The sequence below is a fragment of the Pteronotus mesoamericanus genome, unplaced genomic scaffold (genome assembly GCF_021234165.1).
Source record: "Pteronotus mesoamericanus isolate MK-2021 breed Mesoamerican mustached bat unplaced genomic scaffold, CSHL_Meso_final scaffold_636, whole genome shotgun sequence".
Classification (NCBI taxonomy): domain Eukaryota; kingdom Metazoa; phylum Chordata; class Mammalia; order Chiroptera; family Mormoopidae; genus Pteronotus; species Pteronotus mesoamericanus.
Window position 1 is genome coordinate 157009 of NW_026555324.1, and position 21889 is coordinate 178897.

The window sequence follows — 21889 nt, forward strand, 5'->3', positions numbered from 1 at the left end:
CATGTCCAGAAAGATACTGTGAAGGGCAACGTCAGAGAATTTACTGCCTATGTTTTCTTCTCGGAATTTTACTGTTTCAGGTTTTAAATTGAAGTCTTTAGTCTGTGTCGAGTTTATTTTTGTATACGGGGTGAGAAAGTGGTCCAATCATCCTTTTTTCACCGACTAATTTTACTGCCATTACTATCATCGTCAGCACCATCTCCGTCATTTCCTTCCTTCGCTTTGGTCTTTTCTGAAACATGTAATCACAGCTAACTCGTACCAGGTAACACTGTGCATGTCACAGTGATACAAAAAATGGCTTTCAAGAAACACCTTCTCCTAAATAAGTAATTGCAACTCGGAGAGAGTACTCTGGCTGTGCACAGGGGCAGGGAAGAGCCGGTGAACGCGGCCTGACTTCGCCTAGAGAGTGAGAGGGCAGGTGCAACCGCCGAGTGTGGGAGGGCGGCAGTCCTCTCTTTTATGTGGAAAATTGCATTTTTTTCTGGCCTGTAAGTACATGATCATAAATATGAGTGTGCTGAATTCTCAACAAGAAACTGGATCTGAGCTGTCTGTGGCTAGAAATGTTCTTTGCTGAGCCGCACCAACCTCAGAAATAGGCCAATAACTTTTCATGGTGGCTTTGTAACATATTTTTTGGGGTTTTCTTATTTCCAGTACAATTGAAGATGATTCTTTCATATCTTCTACAATAATGAAAGCTTTGCCTAGTTGACTATGCAGCTCACTGGTAGCAAGAGACTTGCTGGCCTGCGAAGCCTAGAGTCCTTATATCTGGTTCTTTACAGAAAAATTTTGCCAACTTCTGAAGTTCCTGCATTATCAGATTAATTTATCCAGTTATGAAACACTTGTTTTTTTTTTTTAGTCAAATGCTTTGAGGTGCTATTTCTCCCCTTTTCCATTGGTAATTTATTACTTTATTATTCCAGATATACACAGGTGGTATAATGACATAATGAACACCATATCCTTCATACCCAACTTAAAAAGGAAAATACCACACATCTCGCTGGATTTCCCTGCGCGCTCTTTGCTCGTGCACCCCCTTCCTCCTGCCCAGGAGGAACATTCTTTTGCCCTGCCCTGAATTTGTATATTGACGAGTTTTTCTAGTTTTATAATTTACATTTAGGTCTCCAATCCATTTCGAGCTCACTTTGTATACGGTGCGAGGCAAGGGTCCAGCTGCCTCCTTTTGCATGTGGATGTCCCGCTGCCCCAGCGCCGCTTGTTAAAGAGACCGTCCTTTCTTCACCAAATGGTCTTGGCATCCTTGTCAAAAATCAGTGGTCATAGATGCGAAGGTTTACTTTTGGCCTCGCAATTCTGTCCCATTAATCTATATGCCTATCCTTATGCCAGTATCACAATGTTTTCTTTAATTTTAATTATATTTTATTGATTATGCTATTGCAGTTACCTTGGTTTTTGCCCTTTTGCCCCCCTCTACCCAGCAACCCCCTCTCCCTCAGGCGGTTCCCTCACCATTACTCACATCAGTGGGTCATGTGTGTAAGTCCTCTGCCTACTCCATTTCCTACACTAAACTTTCGTGATGATGAATTCCTTTAGGGTTTTTTTTCTTGGTCTGTGAAGCTTTTTATCTGTCCTTCGATTCTAACTGATAGCTTTGCGGAGTAGAGCCGTCTTGGCTGTAGGTCCCTGCTTTTCATGACTGAATATTTCTGGTCGGCCCCCTCTTGCCTGCAGCTTCTTTTGAGGAATCAGCTGACAGTCTTATGGGAACTCCCCTGTAGGTAACTAATTTCTTTTCTCTTGCTGCTTTTAAGATTCTCTCTTTATCTTTAACCTTTGGCATTTTAATTATGATGTATCTTGAAGTGGGTCTCTTTGTATCCATCTTGTTTGGGGTTCTCTGCGCTTCCTGGTCTTGCATGTCTATTTTCTTCACCAAATTAGGGAAGTTTTCTTTCATTTTTCTTTCAAATAGATTTCCAATTTCTTGCTCTTTCTGTTCTCCTTCTTGCACCCCTATGATTCGAATGTTGGACTGCTTGAAGTTGTCCCAGAGGCTGCTTCTACTATCCTCATTTTTTTGGATTCTTTTTAATTCTTGTAGTTCTGATTTTTTCTTTTTTTGTTCCTAGTGTTCCAAATCATTGATTTGATTCTCAGCTTCATCCATTCTACTGTTGTTCCTCTGTAAATTGTTTTTTAAATTTCAATTAGCGTATCCTTGTTTCTGACTGGATATTTTTTACGCTGTTGAGGTCCTCATTAATTAAGCCCCTTGAGCATCTTTATAACCAGTATTTTGAACTCTGAGTCTGATAGATTGCTTATCTCCATTTCGTTCAGCTTTTTTCTGGAGTTTTTATCTGTTCTTTCATTTGGGCCATGTTTCTTTGTGACTTCATTTTGGCAGCTTCCCTGTGTTTGTTTCTATGTGTTAGGTAGAGCTGCTTTGACTCTGTGTAGTAGGTGTCCTGTAGGGTCCAGTGGCATAGCCTCCACTATCACCCAAGCTAGGTATGTGAGGTGAACCCTTTGTGTGGGCTGAGTACACCCTCCTCTTGTAGTGAGCCTTGATGCTGTAGGTAGGTCAATAGGAGGGATTTACCCAGACCAGTCAGCTGTAAGAACTGGCTGTGACCACTTCCACCACCTTCTGCCCTTCGTGGAGGATCAGCTGTGCAGGGGCAAAGTGGTGGTGCTCTGACGTGGTCTGTAGTTGCCCACTGGGTGCGCAGGCTCTGGAGTTTTCCGTGTGGTGCAGGCCAAGTTCAGCTCCCCCTGGGTTTTGCCCGGGGCCACCCTGCCTGAGCTGTAAAGCAATCTGGGAAGGCTGCTACTTGGGTTGGGCTTGGAGATTCCCAGATGAAGCCAATCTGTGAATGTAGGCTGGCTGCTGCTAGTGCTGGGCCTGGGGCTCCCTGAGGCCAGCTGCTGCTTGTTTGAGAGGATTTAGGAAGTTGTGAAGAATGAGCTAAGACCAACCATTCGTACGGAAAAGCAGCTTGGGTGGGCCCATAAGTTGGGTGAGGTAGTCTCAGGGGATCTCCAGGGTGGGCAGTGTTAGCCAGGTTGATGGAGTCTCAGCTGTGGCTTGCCAGCTCTTTGGGGGGATGATTCAGAAAAGGGACAATGGCCTCTGCTCGCCCTGATGCCAGCCACTTCAGTTCTTCCCTGTATAGCACTGGTGCCTTTCAAGCTGCTACCCTGCTGCTGGAGCTCAGAAGGAGTATTTTCCTGTTGCTGCCATAGTTTTCCATTTATTAATTTGATTGTCTTAATGTTTTCTTTTTCTTTCTCTCTCCTACCTCCCTTCCTCTACAAATACTTCCACTCTGGATTAACCTGTACATCTCCTTGGGCACATTTGCAAGAGTCCATGCAACATGTATCTCAGAGTAGAATTGTTGAGTCAAAAAGTTAGGTACATGTTTGCCCCAGCCTGTGTGGCTCAGTTGGTTGGGTGTTATCCCACAAACTGAAGGGTCGCGGGTTTGATTCCCAGTCAGGGCACATGCTTAAGTTATGGGCTTGGTCCCACAGGAGCACATGAACAAGGCAACTGGTTAATGATTCTCTCTTGCATTGATGTTTCTCACCCTCTCATAAAAAAATTTTTTTAATGTACATCTTCAACTTACTGGACACTCTCAAGTTGCTCTCCAAAGTAGCAATTTATTCTAGCTCTCATTTGAGTAGATTTTCTAATGTTGAACTCCTCTTGCATTGCATAACTCCTTCCCCATTATTTTATCCTATTCTCTTGATGAGATGCTAGATTTGCACTGTATTTTCTTAACCTTTTTGCATCTAGACACATAAGGGGGATGTGCAACCCCCCACCTCAAACTTCCCTTGTACAGTTTGAGAACTTTCTATTTTTTCCCTTACAAGCTGATGTAGTTTATAAAAGATGCAAATCATCTCTTCCTTGAAGATTTGGCAAAACCCGCCTGAAAAACCATCTGGGAAGGTATTTCATACACGGGATAGAGCCTTGACCATCATTTCAGTAACTTCTAAAATTCATTCACTTTTTAAGACTCAATTTTCTCTTAGATTTGCCTCTATTTTATCCTGTTACAGCTTTAGCGGTATAAAATTGTACACACCCTTTAAAACCCCTCCTCTGTAAGTAGTTGGTTTCCTGTCCTCCATAACGTTGTTTGTGCCTTTTGTCTTCCTGCCAAAGGTCTCTTTTATGGGTGGTTCCAAAGACCCAGCTTTTTAAAAAATATTCTTATCCAAGGATATGTTCATTGATCTTAGAGAGAAAGGGAGAGAAACATTAAAACTGCAACCTAAGTTTGTGCTCTGACTGGGGATCGAGCCTGCAACTTTTGGTGTAACAATGCTCCAACCCACTGAGCTACCCAGTCAGAGCCAAAGACCCAGTTTTCTATATTATTTTCCTGTTGCTGCCATAGTTTTCCATTTATAAATTTGATCATCTTAGTAACGTTTTCCCTTGACTTACCTTGCATTTGTCCCTTTTTGTAATAGACGCTTAATTGAAAGCTTTAACTAGTTTAGTTTCAGTCATATAAAGCTACATATTTGCCTCTAAGTGCTTCTTTGGCTGCTTGTTTCATTTACGTTCCGTGATCTTCCTCTCCCCATACACGCACTTGACTTTAAATTGACCTTGGAGTACATCTTCATTTGTATCCCACTGGCTTTTATTTGCGGCGGTCTCATCCTTCAGTTCTAAATACTTTATCACTTTACATGACTTACTTTTCATTCATTATTTAACACTTCCAATTATGGGGACTCCAAGGGCTGGATGTCATTGATTTATATAATTTTATTGCTCTGTGCCTATAAGTCTGACTGTTGAGCTCTCCTTTATGACCTAACCCGCCCCATATCATGATAGCTCTGATATTTGGACAGAGGTGTACTCTCTATTTATTGGGGACAAAGTCTGTACATATCTATTCGACCAAGTTTGCATCATTCATCTCCTCAAGATCCTTATTTTGATGACTTGGTCTTTCTGTTCCTGAGATAGGTCCAGTCTCCAGCACCACTGTGTCTTTTCATTCCTCCTCATGGGCGTTTTTGCTTTAAATATTTTTCAGTGACTGCTATGGTGCTTTGGTTCCCCACAGAACCATGGTGATAGGAGGTGGGGCTCTGCCCTAGGCCCTGTCCTTCCCAGCCTAGGGTTGTGACGTATGTGGCTGATGCTGACCATGGGCAGACCTGGGCCCATGCCCAGCTCTACTACATACCACCTGTGTCATCCTGGACAAGACACCTGACCTCTCAGTTTGTTTCCCTATCTGTCCATTGTCAGGAGGACTGAGATTGCGCAAGGCAAGCATCCACAGGAGCTCGGTAAACGGGGGTGGTTATGGCATCCTGTGGCAGGGCCAAGGCCACTGGAGTGCGTTGGTGGTCATGCATGTAGGTTAAGACAATTCCTTTTGGCCCTCCTCTTCCAGGAAGCCCTCAGGTAAATCCCTGCCTGCCACCACCTACTCCCAACCAGGCCACGAGCATCTCAACGGGTGAACCACAGAACTGAGGATCACACATATTAACTTGAAGATCCTCTTCATCCAGTTTCCAGTAAGGAGGGCAAGGGACACCCTATTTAGACACTTGAGCCTCACGGGCTTAGGAGGCCAGAGGGACTTTGAGAATTGAGTGGGAGTTCTCTGAACAGAGGAGCCATCTTATATGATTCAGCAAGGACCAAGCTTAGGTTAGATGACTTTTCTGTTTTGTCTCACAGTCGGTCACTAAGAAGAGGGTCCCTCCCCCTTACTTACTGAATTCAGAAGTCAGGAGCTAAATGTTTTTAATTGTTAATACAAAAGAACCTCAAAAATGCCATTAATTTCCACTTTCATCTTTATTTTTTTTTAATTAGGATTACTTTCCAGTTATTTGAATGGAAAGTTTCATTCATTTGCCTTTTAACTTCATTAAGTTTCTGTATTTGTCTTCTGATCAGTGTATTCAAGGTTATATATTTTCCTCTGGGCACCTCTTTGGCTGCAATCCACAGCTTTCATTACATAATCTACTTCCTCCTATTTTTTCCTTTAAACCCATGCCTTATTTAGAAATGTGTATTTTAAAATTTCCCAATTTAGGCCTTTTTTAGGGAGGCAGACTTTATTGCAGAATCTGCTCCGTGGTACCAAGATCAGATTATTTTATCTGAGATTTGTTTCTTGGAATTTGTAAAAATGTCTACTGCTGGATTTTCTAAATGCTGATTTTTAAATAAGTGGTCCATGTGTTTGAGAATTTGGGGCTTGGGGAATGTAATGTTTGATCAACTTATCTGACTAAGGTTTTTAATGGTATTAGTTACATCTTCTATATATATATATATGTATATAGTTTTGACTACAGGATCTGATGGTTTCTAAAAGGAGTGACCCCACTCTTTCCCAGGATGGGCCCCGTCCTCACAAAGCCCACGCCTTCTCATCCTTGGAGCCTCTGTGACCATGGAGTCGGGCATCTTTCATCCCATCTCTGGCTCCTTCGGGGCACAGAAAGGAAATGGCTCACCCCCCCACCCCCTGACCCTGGCTTTGAGTCTGGGTCCACTCACTGGGGAAGAACAGTGCTCCTAACCCAGTCCTTCATTCAGTCAACTCAGCTCCATCACTGGCCCTTCTGGAGAAGGCAGCATGGCTGTGGCTGAGACTGACCAGGGTATGAACCCCACTCCATTCCAAAGTGTGACTTTGGGTTAGTTCCTGCCTCTTGCCAAGCCTCAGTTTCCTCATCTGTAAACTGGGCTGATGACATCCATCTCAGAGAGCTGGCTCCTGGTAGTGCTCAACAGCGGGCACAATACACTCAACAAGAATAACTATTATCAATGAGGCAGCCCCTGTAAAACCAGAACTTGGGTTCTAGGTTCAAATCCCAGCATAGCCCCTTAGATCCTGGGCCAGCACCACCACCTCTATGGGCCCCACTCCTCACTGCATTGTTACAGGACAGGATGAGGATACAGCTTTCCAGGCCCCTGCCAGCCCCAGGACAAGATGGGACAGACAGGAGGACGACAAAGATGTCACCGACGACTGGGTTCAGACCATCTTCCTTTAATACAAAGTTGATATATCTACATACACAGAGGTGGGAAAACCACCCAGCTGCTTCCGTTTGAATAAACAGTGTCTAGAGCAACGGCAGATCTGCTCTTGTACAAAGAGAAAAACTCACTTGCTCGGGGGTGGGGGATACCGTCCTTCCTGCTTTTGCCCCGCAGTCCCGGGGGAAGGCCCCCGAAGCGGGGCAGCACCCGGCCGCTCTCCCCTGAAGAGGCGGAAGCTCCCGTTCCGCTCCTTCTCCCTCCTCAGGGCTGAGTGATGGGGGCTCCGGCTGCAGGGAGGCCGGCGGCTGCCACCCCCAGAGGCCAGGGCCCCCCCTCCGCTGCCCCACCCTCAGACCTGTCCTTGATATGTCTGAGAATTTAATCATTAAAAAAAAGAAACAAGGAAAAAAAAAAAAGAAAAAAGAAACCAGGAGCAAGAGGACGTCCTACTCTTGAGTGAGGCACGGCTTCCGATGGCAGGAAAAAGAAAAAAGCCAGTCCCAGGGACAGCTGCCGGAGCGGACACGGCCACCACGCAAGAACATTTCTACAGTGAAAAAATAGACTGTGAAGATAACAGGAATAAGCAACATTTTTCTTTTTAAATTCGTTGACTGGCAAGTCACTTTTTTGTTTGTTTCTTCTTTTAAAAAAAATTGGAAAAAAATACGCTATTTAAAAAAAGGAAATGTCACTGGATACAGTTACACGGAGTTTGAAAAAAAAACAAAAACAAAAACCAAAAAGCTGAATCCTGCCCCTCCCCCCCCCGCCCCCCAGGCAGGGCTGGAAAACTCCCTGCGGGACGAGGGGTCACGGCCCCGCCCTCCTCTGGTTTTGGGGAAAACCCCCATTTGCTCACCATCCCCCCACCCCCCCACCCCGGAATTGCTCGTTTTGGAATTGGAAGGAAACAAGGAATGTGGCAAGTATTTCAAGGCGGCTGGTGCCAGGGAGGTTGCTGGGGGCCGCATCTTTCCCAGAGACCGTGCAGAAACGCCGCCGCCGCCGCCGCCGGGGGTCCGGGGGTCCGGGGGTCCAGGCCTCCAGGGGCTCACCCAGCCCGGCCACACATAGGCGTCCGGAGCCGGTGGAGTTGGGCCGGGGCGACCATGGCTTTAGGTTGCATAGTGGTCAAAGCTTCCCAGGTACTCGAGAGCTGCCTGGTAACAGAACTGGTACTCGTCCTGCAGGGAGGGAGGGGAATGGGCCCTGTCAGCGCCCCCCGGCGCTGATGCCTCTCAGAGCTCCTGACGGCCCCTGGGAGCAGCCACGCTCCACAGCCTGCTGTGTGTCCCTTGCACGGGCAGACTCTCCGCCCCAAAGGCCCTCTCCTCTCTCTGCCTACAGGTCGGACACCTATTTTAAGACGTGGCTGCTCAGCCATCCCCGCCACATGTGCCTCCAAGCCACGAGTCTGTGACACCAGCTTTGTCTCTCCAAAGACAGGAGAGGGAGGACATGATTAAAATGCCCAGCATGAATGTGACTGTAGGGAAGACCCGCTCCACTGTGGACCTCACCTTCCCCATCTGGGGAGCAGGAGGACTTTAGAATCTGTGGCCTCTGTGAGGGTCCTTGCTGAGCCATGAACTTGCTGTGACTCTGGGACTAGAATGGACCCCTCTCTGTCCATTCCAAGGGACCCTTCTCGGCTCTGGACTGCAATCGACTCTTGTGTCAAGAGTTGACTAATCCCCTTCCAGCCCAGAGCAGGAGGCACTGAAGGCCACCTCGGCCCTTCCCCTCCTCACCTCCGTCTGCACCATGGCTGGCCTCTGGGTCCGCAGCATCTTCACCGTCTGGAAGATGTCCACCACACCTTCATACCGCATCCTCTCCAGCACGATGCTGAGCGTGATGAAGACGCCGGTCCTGCCCACGCCAGCACTGCGGGAGGGAGATGGCAGTCAGGGCCAGGTGCTGAGCCCCCACTTGCCCAGGCATGCAAATGTCCCAGGCTGGGCCACCTGAGGCCGCCGGCTCCCTCCTTAGGCCTCAGCCTCCCCAGCCAGGAAACGCCCTGAGGCTCGGGGCACAGCTCACCTGCAGTGGACAGAGATGGGGCCATCCTGGCCGAACTGCTCCTTGGTCTTGTGCACTTGGCCGATGAAGTCAATGAAGCCCTCCCCCGACTTTGGCACGCCCTGTTCCGGCCAGTCCGTGAACTGGAACTGCCGAACAGTCCGGGACTGGCCATCCTGGAAAGAAGCGCCCAGTCTTGCCAGCGAGGTCAGTGGTGGTCGCGGCTGTTCTCCGTTCCTGCCAACCTCCAACGCCCTCCCGCGCCAGCCACCAGCACCCTCCGTCCTTCCTGCCCACCCTGACGGCGCACTGTCCTTCACCCTCACATGGCACCCCCTTTCACTGAGATGTTCCAGCCTCACCGCCAACACCACCCTTCCTCTACCATCTCCCGTTGTCACCACCCAGCGACACGATCTTACACGGCCTCTGTCTCCACCCGCCACCGCCCGGTGCTCCTCTCTCCACATCTCCAACCCCATCCCCACGAGCAGCGTGGCACCCAGCAGCGCCGCTCCCGGCCGCCCTCCGCCTGCACCGGCCCCAGACCACCCTCCTCCGCCCTCCGCTCCCGCAGTGCTGTCGCCTCCATCCACCGCTCCGACTCCTCACCGCCTATCACTTAGCAGCGCCGCCCGACTCCATCGCCCAACCCCTCCCTTCCGCCACCCACTGCTGATGACGGCAGCCCCTCCTCCTCTGCGGTTTTGCTTTCCATGGTTTCAGTTACCCGCAGTCAACCACGGTCCGAAATATGAATTGTTTATTTCTGGAATTTTCCACTTGCTAAATTGTAAATGGCAGTGTGACATTCTGAATAGTGACATGACATCTCCCGCCATCCTGCTCTGCCTGGCACGTGAGTCAGCCCTCTGTCCGGCGTGGCCACGCCGTAGATGCTCCCTGCCTGTCAGTCACTTAGGAGCTGCCTTGGTGGCAACATCACGGTGCTCATATTCAAGTGACCTGGATTTTACTTCATACTGGTCCCAAAACCACTCACAGAACTCATTACAGTATACTGTTATAGCTGTTCTATTTTATTAGTAGTTGTTGTTTAGTCTCTTACTGCGCCTAATTTATAAATTAAAGATTTTAACAGGTACGTATGCACAGGAAAAATCCTAGTGTGTTCAGGGTTTAGGACTATCCTCTGTTTCAGGCATCCATTGTGGGTGTCGGAACACAGTCCCAGCAGGTACGTGAGGGACAACTGTACTCACCAGCCTCTCTCACCTGAGGGCACCAGCCAGCACATCACCTTCTATCTTCCCACCCGGCACTGGCAGCCCCGGCTCCTCGACCATCCAGTGGTATCACCCGGCAGCAACCGTCTCCAGCCCCCGCACTCGGTCCCCCCTTCTCGCCAGTCCTGTCTTCCCGCCACCCCGCTGCGCCGCCCAGCATCCGACTCCCTGCCCCCTCACGTCCTTCACGACCCAATGGCACCAGTGTCCACGACCCGTCACTAGTAAATTCCTCACCTCCAGGAACACCTTCCGCTGCCCTTCCCCAGCCTCCTCCCCCCATCAGCTGCCCTTTTCCAGCCACACTCTCCACGGCAACACGGTGCCATCGCACCGCACGGCCTCCGTCCTCCACCACTTCCCACTTCCCTTCTCCGGTCCTGTCTTCCCGCCTTGCACCAGCCACAGCTCTGCTACCACTGAATGCTGTCAGTCTTTACTTTTAGAAGTCATTTTCCACTGTTTTTCTTCACCCTGCCCTCCCCCACGGGCTCTCCTCCAACCTCTTCTTCCTCCGCCCATCGCTGATAACACACCACCCTCACCGGCCTGCAGTGTCCGCTCCAGGCGCTCCGCCCCCAACCCCACCTTCCTCCCACCCACCTCCATTCTCAGTCCCACATCTCACCGCCCCAAGGGCACCCTCTCACAGCACCCGACACTAGGACCAATCCTGACGTTTGCTGCATCAGCCACGGCGACATTCTGCCTGCCTTAACCCCCATCACCCGAGCCCTGCCTTCTCCCACTCCCTCTTCTACCACCAGCTTTGATCCTCTGTCACGCAACAGGGCCACCTTCCAGTGTCAGTCGTATCAGTTGCCATCTAATACCTACTATTCTCCGACCGCCGCCGCCCTCCGCTAAGTCCTCATCAGCCAACACCATCTGCGCTGCTCCCTCCTCTCCCCCTGCCCCTCGGTGCCAGTTCCCACCACCTGACTCCCGTTGCACGCGACGCTTTTCCATCCCACGGCTCCAGGTTCCACCACACAGCACCGTCAATCCACCAAACCTCTCCCTCCAGCCTTCAGGCCTCTGACACCTCCCTCCACAGGCTGCTGCTTCCAGAGGACGCCCTGCTCCCTCCCTTTCACATGAGACCCTTGGGCCATGTTCCCTAGTGAGTGGGTTACACATGCTCCAATGGGGACACTATGGGGCCAGCATAGGAACGTGGTCCTCTCTTCCACCCACTGGGTGATAGCAGTAATTGGTCAACTCTTTCCGACCCCCAACCCCCTATGCTTACTCCTATCCCTGGGCCTTTGCTGCTTCTACCTGCAACAAGCGAAGCCCTCCTCAGGTCACCACGAAACATGAAGCCCAGTCTGGGTTCTAGTCCCTGCTGCCGATCCGTCCCCACACTTACCCGGGCGTCTGTGACCTTGAACTCCCGTAGGATGTACTGTGGCATGTTATATTCCGCCATTGGATCCACCACGAAGTACTGGTAGCGGGCGGATCGCTCAGCTGGCCAGTACTGGTGACATTTTTCCTATCGGGGGATGAAATCTGTGGTCAGCGCTGCTCGAGTCCCCGCCGGGCCCCTGCCCGCCCCCCACCCCGGGGCCCCCGCATACCCGGCCCATCTCCCGCAGCTTGGTCAGCATCACCACAATGGTCGAGTTGTTTTCCCACAGCATGCGCCAGAAGTCCTCCGTGGTTTCTGCCAGCGGCCCCTGCGTTGCGATGTAGGCCTTCTGCTGCCTGCAGGGTGAGGTGTGTGAGTCCAGGGCTTCAGGGGAGGCACTGCTCTGGGCAAAACCCCTGGCCTCCACCCACTATACCCAGGAGTAGCCATTGCTCAACACACTCTAATCACGACAATCAAAAACGTCCCGAGACAGTGCCAAATTTCCCCCGGTTGGCAGAACTGCTCAGACTGACAACCACTAATGTAACAGGGAAGACGGAAGTACAGCACGGACAGCCGCCATCGGTGAAACGCGCACAGGAAGGTGCCCTCCACCTCACCTGTGACTGCCTGGGGCTGGCAGTGTCTGTGTAGCTTTCTCTCCCAAGCAAGAATGGAGGCCACTTGGGGACAAGGCTGGGACCCTTTTGGGGCCCCAGTGTGACCAGGCAAAGGGGAGGTACCTGTAGCCATCAATAAAGCTGGCATTGATGTAGTCGGAGCCCTCCACGCCCCGGATGGGCTGCAGGCAGACCCGCGTGCTCTCATACGGCATAATGTTTACCAGGCGGTTCTTGAACTTGTTACAAGGCAGATTGGCACTGATGAAGCGGGATGTGTGGGCTTTGGAGTTGGCCAGCCGCTGTGGGGACGAGGAGGCGGGGCTGCCATCCAAACAGCCTCCAGCCAGAGTGCAAACGGCAGGACAGTAGGCAGGGGAAAACCATCCCCAACTTCTGGTCCCCATCGTTAGGGGTCCCTATCGTCAGTGGTGACCTCAGTCTCCCACTCCTCGGCCCGTTCCCCGTCCTACCCACAGCAGCCTCCACAGCCTTCCCCACCTTGAACTCGAGTTCCATGCCAGTGACATGCTCGCCGGGCTCGACTTGGGCCAGCTTCTGAATGTAGGCGTAGAGGCTGCGGGCGGGCACCTCGGTGTTGCCGCAGCCCACGGCCTCCAGCAGGGCCTCGTGGATGAAGCTGTACTGGTCCTCAGTCTGCACCATGTAGTTGCGCTGGGACCTCATGAGCGTTACATGGCCGTACACGTCCACCGTCTTCTCTGGTTTGATCCGCTCCAGCATGGCATCGATGACGATGAAGCAGCCGGTGCGGCCCACGCCAGCGCTGCGGGGACAGGTGTGGCGATCAGGGGCCCCTCAGGAGAGGGGATGAGGTAGGACGTAGAAAGCAAGGCACAGGTAGGAGCTGCGTGCAGAGGACAGGGACCAGCGTACCTGCAGTGGACCACGATGGGGCCAGCATCCGGGGGGTTGCAGGTCTTGACTCTCCGCAGGAAAGCCAGGAACGGCGTCGGGTACTCGGGCACCCCGTGGTCTGGCCATGCTGTGAACTGGAACTGGCGGACCTCGCGTTTCTCGCTGGAGCCGTTCTAGGGGCCACAGGGAGACCACCTGTCACCGCAGCCCACATCCAAGAACAGCCAGCACACACCTCCAAACCACCGCACCCCTGAGTGTCTGATGCAGGTGTCCGTCTGCCCCCCTGGACACAGAGGGGTCTCCACGTGAAAGTGTCATGTCTGTTTCACACAATGCAGCTCATCTGTCCCAACTTTCTCCCCCAATCTGGCCCCTCCACCTGAGCTGATGGTGGTTCCTTCCTTCAGGTGCTCTTAACAGAACTTAACTTGCCCTCGACTCAACTTCTACACATTCAACACATCAGCCAGCACTATCGGCTGCCTTCAAGTCTACCCCAGCCCTGGCCAGATGGCTCAGTCGGTTAGAGCGTCGTCTTGATATGCCAAGGTTCCAGGGTTTGATTCCTGGTCAGGGAACATGTTACAAGAACCAACCAATAACTGCATAAGTAAGTAGAATAACAAATCAACGTCTCTCTCACCCTTCCTCTTGTTCTCTAAACTAAAACAAAAAACCCCCCACAAAAACCCAAAGTCTACCTCAAAGCTGCCCACTTCTCACCTTCCTCACGGTGGTCACCATGGGCCATGCCCTCATCGCCCTGGTCCCTCCAGTCCACTAGTGCCGCCCCCAGTCTGTTCCCCAACAGCAGCCAGGGTGCCAGCAAGCACGCACCAGGTCCGATACCCCCTGGGCCCAGAGCGCTCCAGGGCTCCCACCGCCCTCGAGGGAAAAGCTCAGGCCCTCCCCATGGCCCCGCTGGCCGCCCCTCCCCGCGCCGTGTCCTCTCAGCCGCAGCCACATGGCCCTCTCGCTGCCCCCCAACGCCAGGCACAGCCCTGCCCTGGCGGTGCCCTCTGCCTAGAATGCCGTTGCCCCGTGTCTCCTCGTGGCTCCCGCCCTCGCGTCCTCCAGCTACCCCAGCACACTTTCTATTCTTCTCCTGCTTTATTTTAATCCTACAAGTAAGATTTCTTATTATTTTTGGACCTTGGTCTCAGAGAAATTTCTGTGAACCTCACCTCTCCCCCGAAGGCAAGGGAAGTCAAAGGAAAAATAAATGTACAAGACAGCATCAAATTAAAAAGCTTCCGCATAGCAAAAGAAATCATCAACAGAAGAAAATGACAACCAGCTGAAAGGGAGAAGATATTTGCAAGTGGTAACTGCGATAAAAGGCTAATATCCAAAAGATAAAAGAACTCATACAACTCAATGAAAACAAAACAACCTGATTAAAATATGGGCAGAGAACCTAAACAATTTTCCAGATATACAAATGGCCAACAGATGCATGGAAAGATGCTCAGCTTCCCCAGCTATAAGGGAAATGCAAATCAAAACCACAATGAGGTACCACCTCACACCTGTCCGAATGGCTATTACCAATAAGAAATAAGTGTCAGAGAGGATGTGGAGAAAAGGGAACCCTCACTCACTGCTGGTGGGGATGTAAATGGAGCAGTCACTATGTAAAACAGTGAGGAGGTGCCTCAAAAAATTAAGAATGAGCTGCCACACGACCCAGCAATCTCTCTTCTGGGTGTCTATCTACCTGAAAAATTTGGTAACACTTTACACACACAAAGATACACGGACCTCTGTGTTCAGTGCAGCATTATGCACGGCAGCCAAGACGTGGAAACAATCTGAGAGTCCTCTGAAGGCCCAATGGATACAGGCGACGTGGTGTGTGTGTGCAACGGGATACCACGCAGCCTTAATAAAGGATGAACTACTACCACTTGTGACAACGTGGATGGTTCTTGAGAGTATCGTGTAAGTGAAATAAGTCAGATGAAAAAGAACAAGAACCTCACGAAACGACAAATGAACAAATTCACAGGCACAGACAACAGGATGGTGGTTACGAGAGGGAAGATGAGAACGCGAGGACAAAGGGGGTCAAATATACAGGGATGGGAGGCGGCTGGACTTCAAGCGGTAATCGCACAATGGACTAGAGAGATATCATGCTCTCAGGACATACACCTGAAACTTACATAATGTTATCATCAGCCAATGCCACCCTAATACGTGTAATTTAAAAATATTTGTTACTTCCATGCCTTTTGTCCGTGTCTTGTCCACTAAACACAAGGTCAGAGCATTTTCGTTGGTCTGGGTCCCTGCTGTGTCCCAGTGCCCAGGTCAGGGCCGGGCACACAGTGTGTGCTTGGTAAGTGTGAAGAAACTAAGAACTGTGCACCGCCTCCTGTCTGTCGACTCCATTTTCTGGCACCTGGCCCAGGCGTGTGCTTAATTAACGCTGCGAGAGGACCTGAATGGGGTCTGGAGCGCATCATGCTGCTAGTGCTGCCGCCTCTCGCCAATGTGACAATAAAAAAATAACCAACACCCCCTGGACTGCAAGCTGCCGCAGGTGAGAACCACTGCTGTAGACGATGGATGACGTCCTACGGTGCACGGCAGCGGTTAGTGAAATACATGCCTAAATACTACCTTTGCCTAAGGCTGGCAGGGTCTCCCCAGCTCTGTGTTCCACCAAAGATTTAAGGCCCTGAGGGGCATGGCTCAGACTCTGCCAGGACCCAGGGCGGGGAACACCTGGGACATGACTGACGGCAAGAGGATAGATGACAGATTCGGTGCTAAGCTGGGTTCTGCTGGTTTTGTCCTACTGCTGTGGCCAGAGATTAGCGATGCCCTGCTCTGAGCCTCAGTTTCCCCATTCATCATGGGGGCCTCATGAGAACGTGGTCGGCCTGGGTCAATGTGCTTGGTTATCTCTGTCTGACAGGGAGCTCCCAGGGCAGAAGGTAGGGGGGCCTTGTCTCCCTCCTCTGCCCCCACGACCCCTCCCCGAGCCCCAGCCCCAGCCCTACCTTGTGCAGAGAAAACGTCCGCACACAGAACGTGGCCAGCTCGATGGTGTCCAGCAGCGTTACCTGGATGAAGCCGTAGGTCTCCGTACCCCTGTTGGGCCAGTACTGATCACACTTGATCTGTGCCAGGCAAAAGAACGGAGGTGAGTGTGAGCAGGGACTGGCGGGGGCTTGAGAGCAGCGGGTCCCAGGCCTCACCCGTGACTTCTCCTCCAGCCGTGTCATCATGACGATGGTGGCCGAGCGCTGCTCCCACACCATGCGCCAGAAGTCGCCGAAGGTCTCGGGCAGCGGCCCCTGCGTGGCGATGTACGCGTTCTGCCGCCGGTAGCCATCCACGTAGTTGGCGTTGATGTAGTCACTGCCCACAACACCTACGGCCAAGGCGAGAGGCCAGAGGTCAGTGGGGGTGCCCTGTCCTCCTAGGCTGGCTCCGTTTGGCCCACCCGGAAGCCCTCCCAGAGTGCCCCAATCTGTCCCCAAGGACAGAGTGCGGCGTAGACTTTGGGACACCTCCACCTCAGCACCACTGCCACGGGCCGGACGGCCCTCTGCTGGGGCCGTCCTGTACGCTGCGGTGCACTGAGCCGCCTCCCTGGCCTCTACCTTCTAGATGCCACTAGGAACCCCTTCCTCCAACTCATGACCACTAAACTATCCCCAGACACTGCCAAACCTCTCTGGGTGACAGAATTCCCTGAACTGAGAACCAGTGATGCAGAGCGACAGATGGAAACACGTCACGGGCGGCAGCCATCTGTTAAATTCCTATCTAAAAACTTCCAGTGGCCTCTGGCGGGCGCTGTACCAGGCCTGAGGCCAGAATCAGCCTCCCATCTGTCCCCTGGGTCGTCCACGTTGGCCCGGCCCCATGCCCGATGTGAGGTGTGGGGTCTGTGGGCTCTCTGGGGGGATGAGAAGGGCAAGACGGAGCCCAGGCCCCGTGTGCTACCTTCGATGGGCTGGAGGATCACACGGGAGTGGTCGTAGGCAATGACGTTGGCGTAGCGGTTCTTGGGCTTGTTCACCTCCAGGTTGGAGTGCTCCCATGTGAACTGCTGCCCCGGGTCAATGGACTGCAGGGAAAGGGGAGGTGGCAGGTGTCAGGGTGGGCATCCGACAGCGGGAGAGGGTGGGAGGCGGGGCCCTGCTCACCTCGTACTCCTGGGAGAGCTTGAGGCTGTCGTTAGCCTTGAGGCGTTCCGTGTGCTCCGCCATGTCCGAGATGGGGATCGGCGGGTGGCTGAGCATGCCTGCAGGGAGAGCAGACCCCGCCGGTGCAGGCCGGTCACGGGGGGCCGGCCCAGAGGCCGCGGAGGGGTGGGGGGTGCTCTACAGTGTGAGTCTGCGATGGACGAGCTGCGGTTAGAGGGCATGGTGGGGGTGGGGACCCCAGGCCTGAGGGTCTGACAGTGGAGCATCAGAGGCTGCAGCTCCTGGCCAAGCCCGACGCCCCCGCTCACACTGTCCCCCAGCTCCATCCCCAACCCAGCTAGGGGAGGGGTGCCCTGGTAGACAGGCTTCAAGCTCCTAGTGCCTCGTGGCAGGAAGCAGGTGGGTGACACAGAAATGAAGAAGCAGAAATGAAGAAAGGTTATTCCCTGGGGTGGGAGACGAGCACTCCTGTCGGCCCCTTTGGGATCACAGGCCCTGAGAAGTCCTCGGCCTGGGGGAGCGGAGGAGACACGAGTGTGTCCCCTTCTGTCAGGGCACCTGCTCGGGGCAGGTGCCCTCCGCTCCTGACTCTGAGGGCCCGTTTTCTACCTGGTACACGCCGTGCTGTCAGCCCTGATCTGGTGACTGGACGCAGGGAGTGGGCTTGGCTCTTTCTCCCTGGCACCTGGGTTTGCCCGACGCCTCCCCTCTCCCAGGCCAGCGCGACACGCGCGCGCTCTGCAGCCACGTGCCGCTACAGAAGCGGCAGTGTTAAATGGCGCCAGCGTTGCCAGACCAGCTAATAAACAACTGTTGCCCTAAGTGGGGCCCCTGGGTGTCCCCTAAGAGCCCACCTCTATGGGGCCTGAGGCTGGTATCCATTTGCCTGGTCGCTCTCCCTGCTCACCACACAGGTGGGCGTCTGTTCTTATGTATGTATGTGTCTCGCCTACGTCTCTGTCCCCGCCCCCCATACACACCCCAGTCGCAACCAGCACCCTAAGGGCACAGTGGACCAGACCACCCCCCACTAGAAGCCAGCGCAGAACAGGTGGGCAGAGAGAGGTGGCGGGATGGAGAAACCAAAGATGAAAACAAACGAAGGGCGGGGAGGGAGCCGAGAACAGAAAGACACAGGAACTAACTTTCAAAGTGAAACCCCGGCTCCCTGAGGGGGCTGCTGAGGCCTGAATCTGCAGAAACAGCAAACAATAAATAAATGAAAACACGCGGGTGGCCCCGCCTCCCCCACCCCTTGCTGGGTGCACGCACAACAGCCTGCCGACAGACGCCAGGGGCAGAGCGACTTCAACAATGAGGGACACACGCTGCCGGCCCCCACCCAAGACCTAGGGTAGCTGCTGTGTTTCCCTCTGCCTGGTGTTTAGCCATGACTTTATTTAAAAAAAAAAATTTTTTTTTTAAAATTTTTAGAGAGAGGGGAAGGAAGGGAGAAAGGGAGAGAAACATCAATGTAGTTGCCTCTCACATGCCCCTCACTGGGGACCTGGCCCACAACCCAGGCATGCGCCCGGACTGGGAATCGAACTGGTGACCCTTTGGTTTGCAGGTTGGTGCTCAGTCCACTGAGCCACACCAGCCAGGGTATTTGGCCATGACTTTTACGTTCTTCTACCAACACATTGCCCCACACCAAACTGGCCTTTGGGTCCCCTGTTGGGGTTGCTGGTGGGGGGGGATTTTGGAGAAGGATGCAGGGTGGTGAGGGGGAAACCTAAGGGCAAAGGAGGGGCAGATATATGGGCCTGTGCCATGAACCTTAGGGAGGGCAGCAGCCACCCGTTAAACACATGCTGAACCCTCATTTGGATGGAAACAACTGACAGAGACAGAGAAGAGAAGGGAGTGCGTCAGAGGTGCCGCACGAGACCTCTCAGGACCCGGATGGAGGGCTGCAGCCAGCAGGGAAGCACAATGCTCAAAATCCTCATTCCGATAAAAACAGCGGGCGTGGTGCGGGCCGGCAGCAGCAGGGAGAGAGGCGTCCACGGCGGTGGCCGTGAGCCTGCGGGGAGGGCTGCCGCCGTCAGTTACACACGGGAGTTTAAAACCTCCCCTCGGCTGGGAACAGTCACTATGACCCAGTTCAGACACGGGACGTGGAGAGCAGAGGGCAGGTGGAGGGACAGATGTCACTCTGCTATGAGCTCGGAAGGAGAACGGCGGCCACCGGTTACATCGACACTCATCTGGTCAGAAGCAGCTGCTATGAGCCCGTTAACAGGGAGATGGGGGATCGTGCGGCGCACTGCACGTGACGATGATCACAGACGAGACCCTCAGGCAGTGTCCCACCAGGTGACTTCCGCTGCCCCCCACCCATCTCCAGGGAACTGTGTGGAGGCGGAAGGAGCATGAGCGTCTGTGGCCATGGAGGATGAGACGGGGCCTGCGGGAGGCGTAATTTCTGTGCCTGGCTCGGAGCACGTCCCAGGGGAGTGCGGGGAAAGCCAAGCGGCCTTAAGACTAGGGGTGTGAACAGCAGCAGAGCTCTTTCTGCCAGAAGAAATTAGGGGGGTGGGGTGGTTTTTAGTTCCCCACAGGAGACTGCAACCACCAGTTAAACGCAACTTTTCAAGTCTCATTTGGCTGTGAGCAGAACCAACCCTTGGGAGCTCCCGGCCAGGACCCATGAGGGAATTTGGGAATTGGGACTTGAACTGCGCCAAGTGCAGCTTGACAAGTCAGATGAGGGTCGCCAGGAGGCAGCTTCCTGTTCCCCGTCACTGTCGTCCCTGGCACCTGGGGTAAGCACATACCTGGTGTCTGGAAGTTAATACGTCTCATTTCCACGGGGTCCTTGGGGTGGTGGGGGGCAAGGTCGGCGTTGTTCAGCAGGCATTTGGTGCGGGGTTCCGAGTCCTTGCGTTTACTTCATGGGGGGAAGAGGAGGAATCAGTGAGTGAACATGTTCCAGGCACCAAGAGTGTGCAACCCAGCCGGTGGGAAAGGGACCGTGTGTACACAGAATGGGGGCCCTCAGGACCGTGCGCACACACGCGTGCAGCCTGAGCAGCCAGGTACCCCATGCCCCGCGGCTCAGCCCCACTCCTCTCCCTCCTCAGCTGCCAGCCTTCGGCCCCTGGTGGGCAGGGCCAGTTCTTACCTGTCAGGTTTGCTGCGCCCAAAAGCAGACATGGGTGAGGAGAAAAAAGAAAACAGGTGAGGCTGTGCTGGTGATAAAGGGCCCGCTCTGTGACGGTGGGTGGCTTCTGAACCTCTCCGAGCCTTGGTCTCACCCAGAAAATAGGGACGATCCTTTCTGCCAGGCCCACTGCCCTCCCTCTCTAAGCTGGGACACGGCCCAAGTGGCCACGACAATCACTATCTTCATTAAACTGGACAGAGACAACCCCTACCCCGAGTCGTCTTCCTGAGTGGAGTGTGGGGCTAAAGAGGCGTCAAACCACTGTCCCAGTGTGAATCCCAGTCCTGCCACTTCCCAGGGTGCAGGACTTGGATCACGTGGCTGAACCTCTGAGCCCCGGGTTCCCTCTCTACACCACAGAAGGCTTCCCTGACAGTCTTCGGAGATGATGCTTCTCTAGACTTCTCCAAAACACACCCCCTTTCCAGAAAAGCCTCCGCTCTGTTGGGCAGGGGAGTGCTGGCGACTCACTTCTTGTAGAGCAAGATGGCAATGACGATGCAGATGATGAAGACCACAGCCAGCACGGGCCCAATCACCCAGATGAGCCCCTCCTCGCCGTCCACAATGGGCTGCGGGTCTGGGTTATCCAGCTGGAAGGGGTCTGAGAAGGGACTGGCTGCGAATGTCTGCACACACGGGGTGGAGAGAGGCTCTGTCAGTGTCCGCCCTCCTCGCAGGGGCCACATGGGTCCCTGTCCCTCTCCTACTCTAGATTCTCTATTGCTCCCAAGAAAACTGGCTCCAGGGTGGCCTGCATGGCTTGGCCCTGGCTAGTGTGGCATTCTCTGTGCTCCCCCTGTTTCAGCCACTTGGAAATCCCTTCTGATCCCCTTGTACCGCCAGACCTTTCTATGTGCAAACCCTGGGGTGCCTTATATTGCTGAACTCCTAGGCATCCAGGCAAAGCCCCAGCTCCCAAGTTCCTTCCTCTAAAACGCCTTCCTCTTGGGATTCCTCCAACTTCCATCTACCCAGGAAGCGGGATCTGTGTCTGGCTCGGAGGTCAGGGCCCCAGGAGCTGAGGCTACTTTGAGGCCTGCCTCCCTCAGAGTGTGGCTGGATGTGGGCAGACACCATTCAGGACTTACGGGCTCGCTCTTCTGCAGCGCGGCAAGCACAAAGAGAACATAGCGGTGGCCCGGCTCCAGGCCCCTGTTGTCAAAGCCGCCATACTGTTTCTGGTCGCCAGGCTGGAAGGTGGACGGCAACACGGAGAAGCGAGCCGCAATGTAGGGCCGCGGCACCTCGAGCTGGCGCGAATGCCGCAGGCTGCGCCGCTGCAGCCGGGAGATATCCTGGATGAGCTATGGGAACAGAAGTGTGGTCTGCTGAGAGGCCAGCGGGGATCGACTGGGCTCACGACAGC

At 53.4% G+C, this 21889-nt stretch overlaps 1 protein-coding gene across 1 annotated transcript in view; it reads right to left on the reverse strand.

Moving 5' to 3' along the window:
* Positions 1-7952: 7952 nt before the first annotated feature.
* Positions 7953-21889, reverse strand: part of PTPRS (protein tyrosine phosphatase receptor type S) — a 96551-nt gene continuing 82614 nt past the window's right edge. Inside the window, exons 20-36 of the mRNA XM_054562172.1 lie at positions 21612-21827; positions 20992-21149; positions 20479-20490; positions 20132-20244; positions 18497-18544; positions 17352-17449; positions 17149-17272; positions 16395-16570; positions 16197-16316; positions 13204-13358; positions 12808-13093; positions 12430-12608; positions 11913-12039; positions 11702-11827; positions 9104-9258; positions 8812-8947; positions 7953-8244 (exon numbers count right to left, since the gene is read on the reverse strand). Coding sequence (XP_054418147.1) covers positions 8176-8244; positions 8812-8947; positions 9104-9258; positions 11702-11827; positions 11913-12039; positions 12430-12608; positions 12808-13093; positions 13204-13358; positions 16197-16316; positions 16395-16570; positions 17149-17272; positions 17352-17449; positions 18497-18544; positions 20132-20244; positions 20479-20490; positions 20992-21149; positions 21612-21827 — 2298 coding nt within the window. The 3' untranslated portion in view covers positions 7953-8175. The remainder of the gene's footprint in view (positions 8245-8811; positions 8948-9103; positions 9259-11701; positions 11828-11912; positions 12040-12429; positions 12609-12807; positions 13094-13203; positions 13359-16196; positions 16317-16394; positions 16571-17148; positions 17273-17351; positions 17450-18496; positions 18545-20131; positions 20245-20478; positions 20491-20991; positions 21150-21611; positions 21828-21889) is intronic.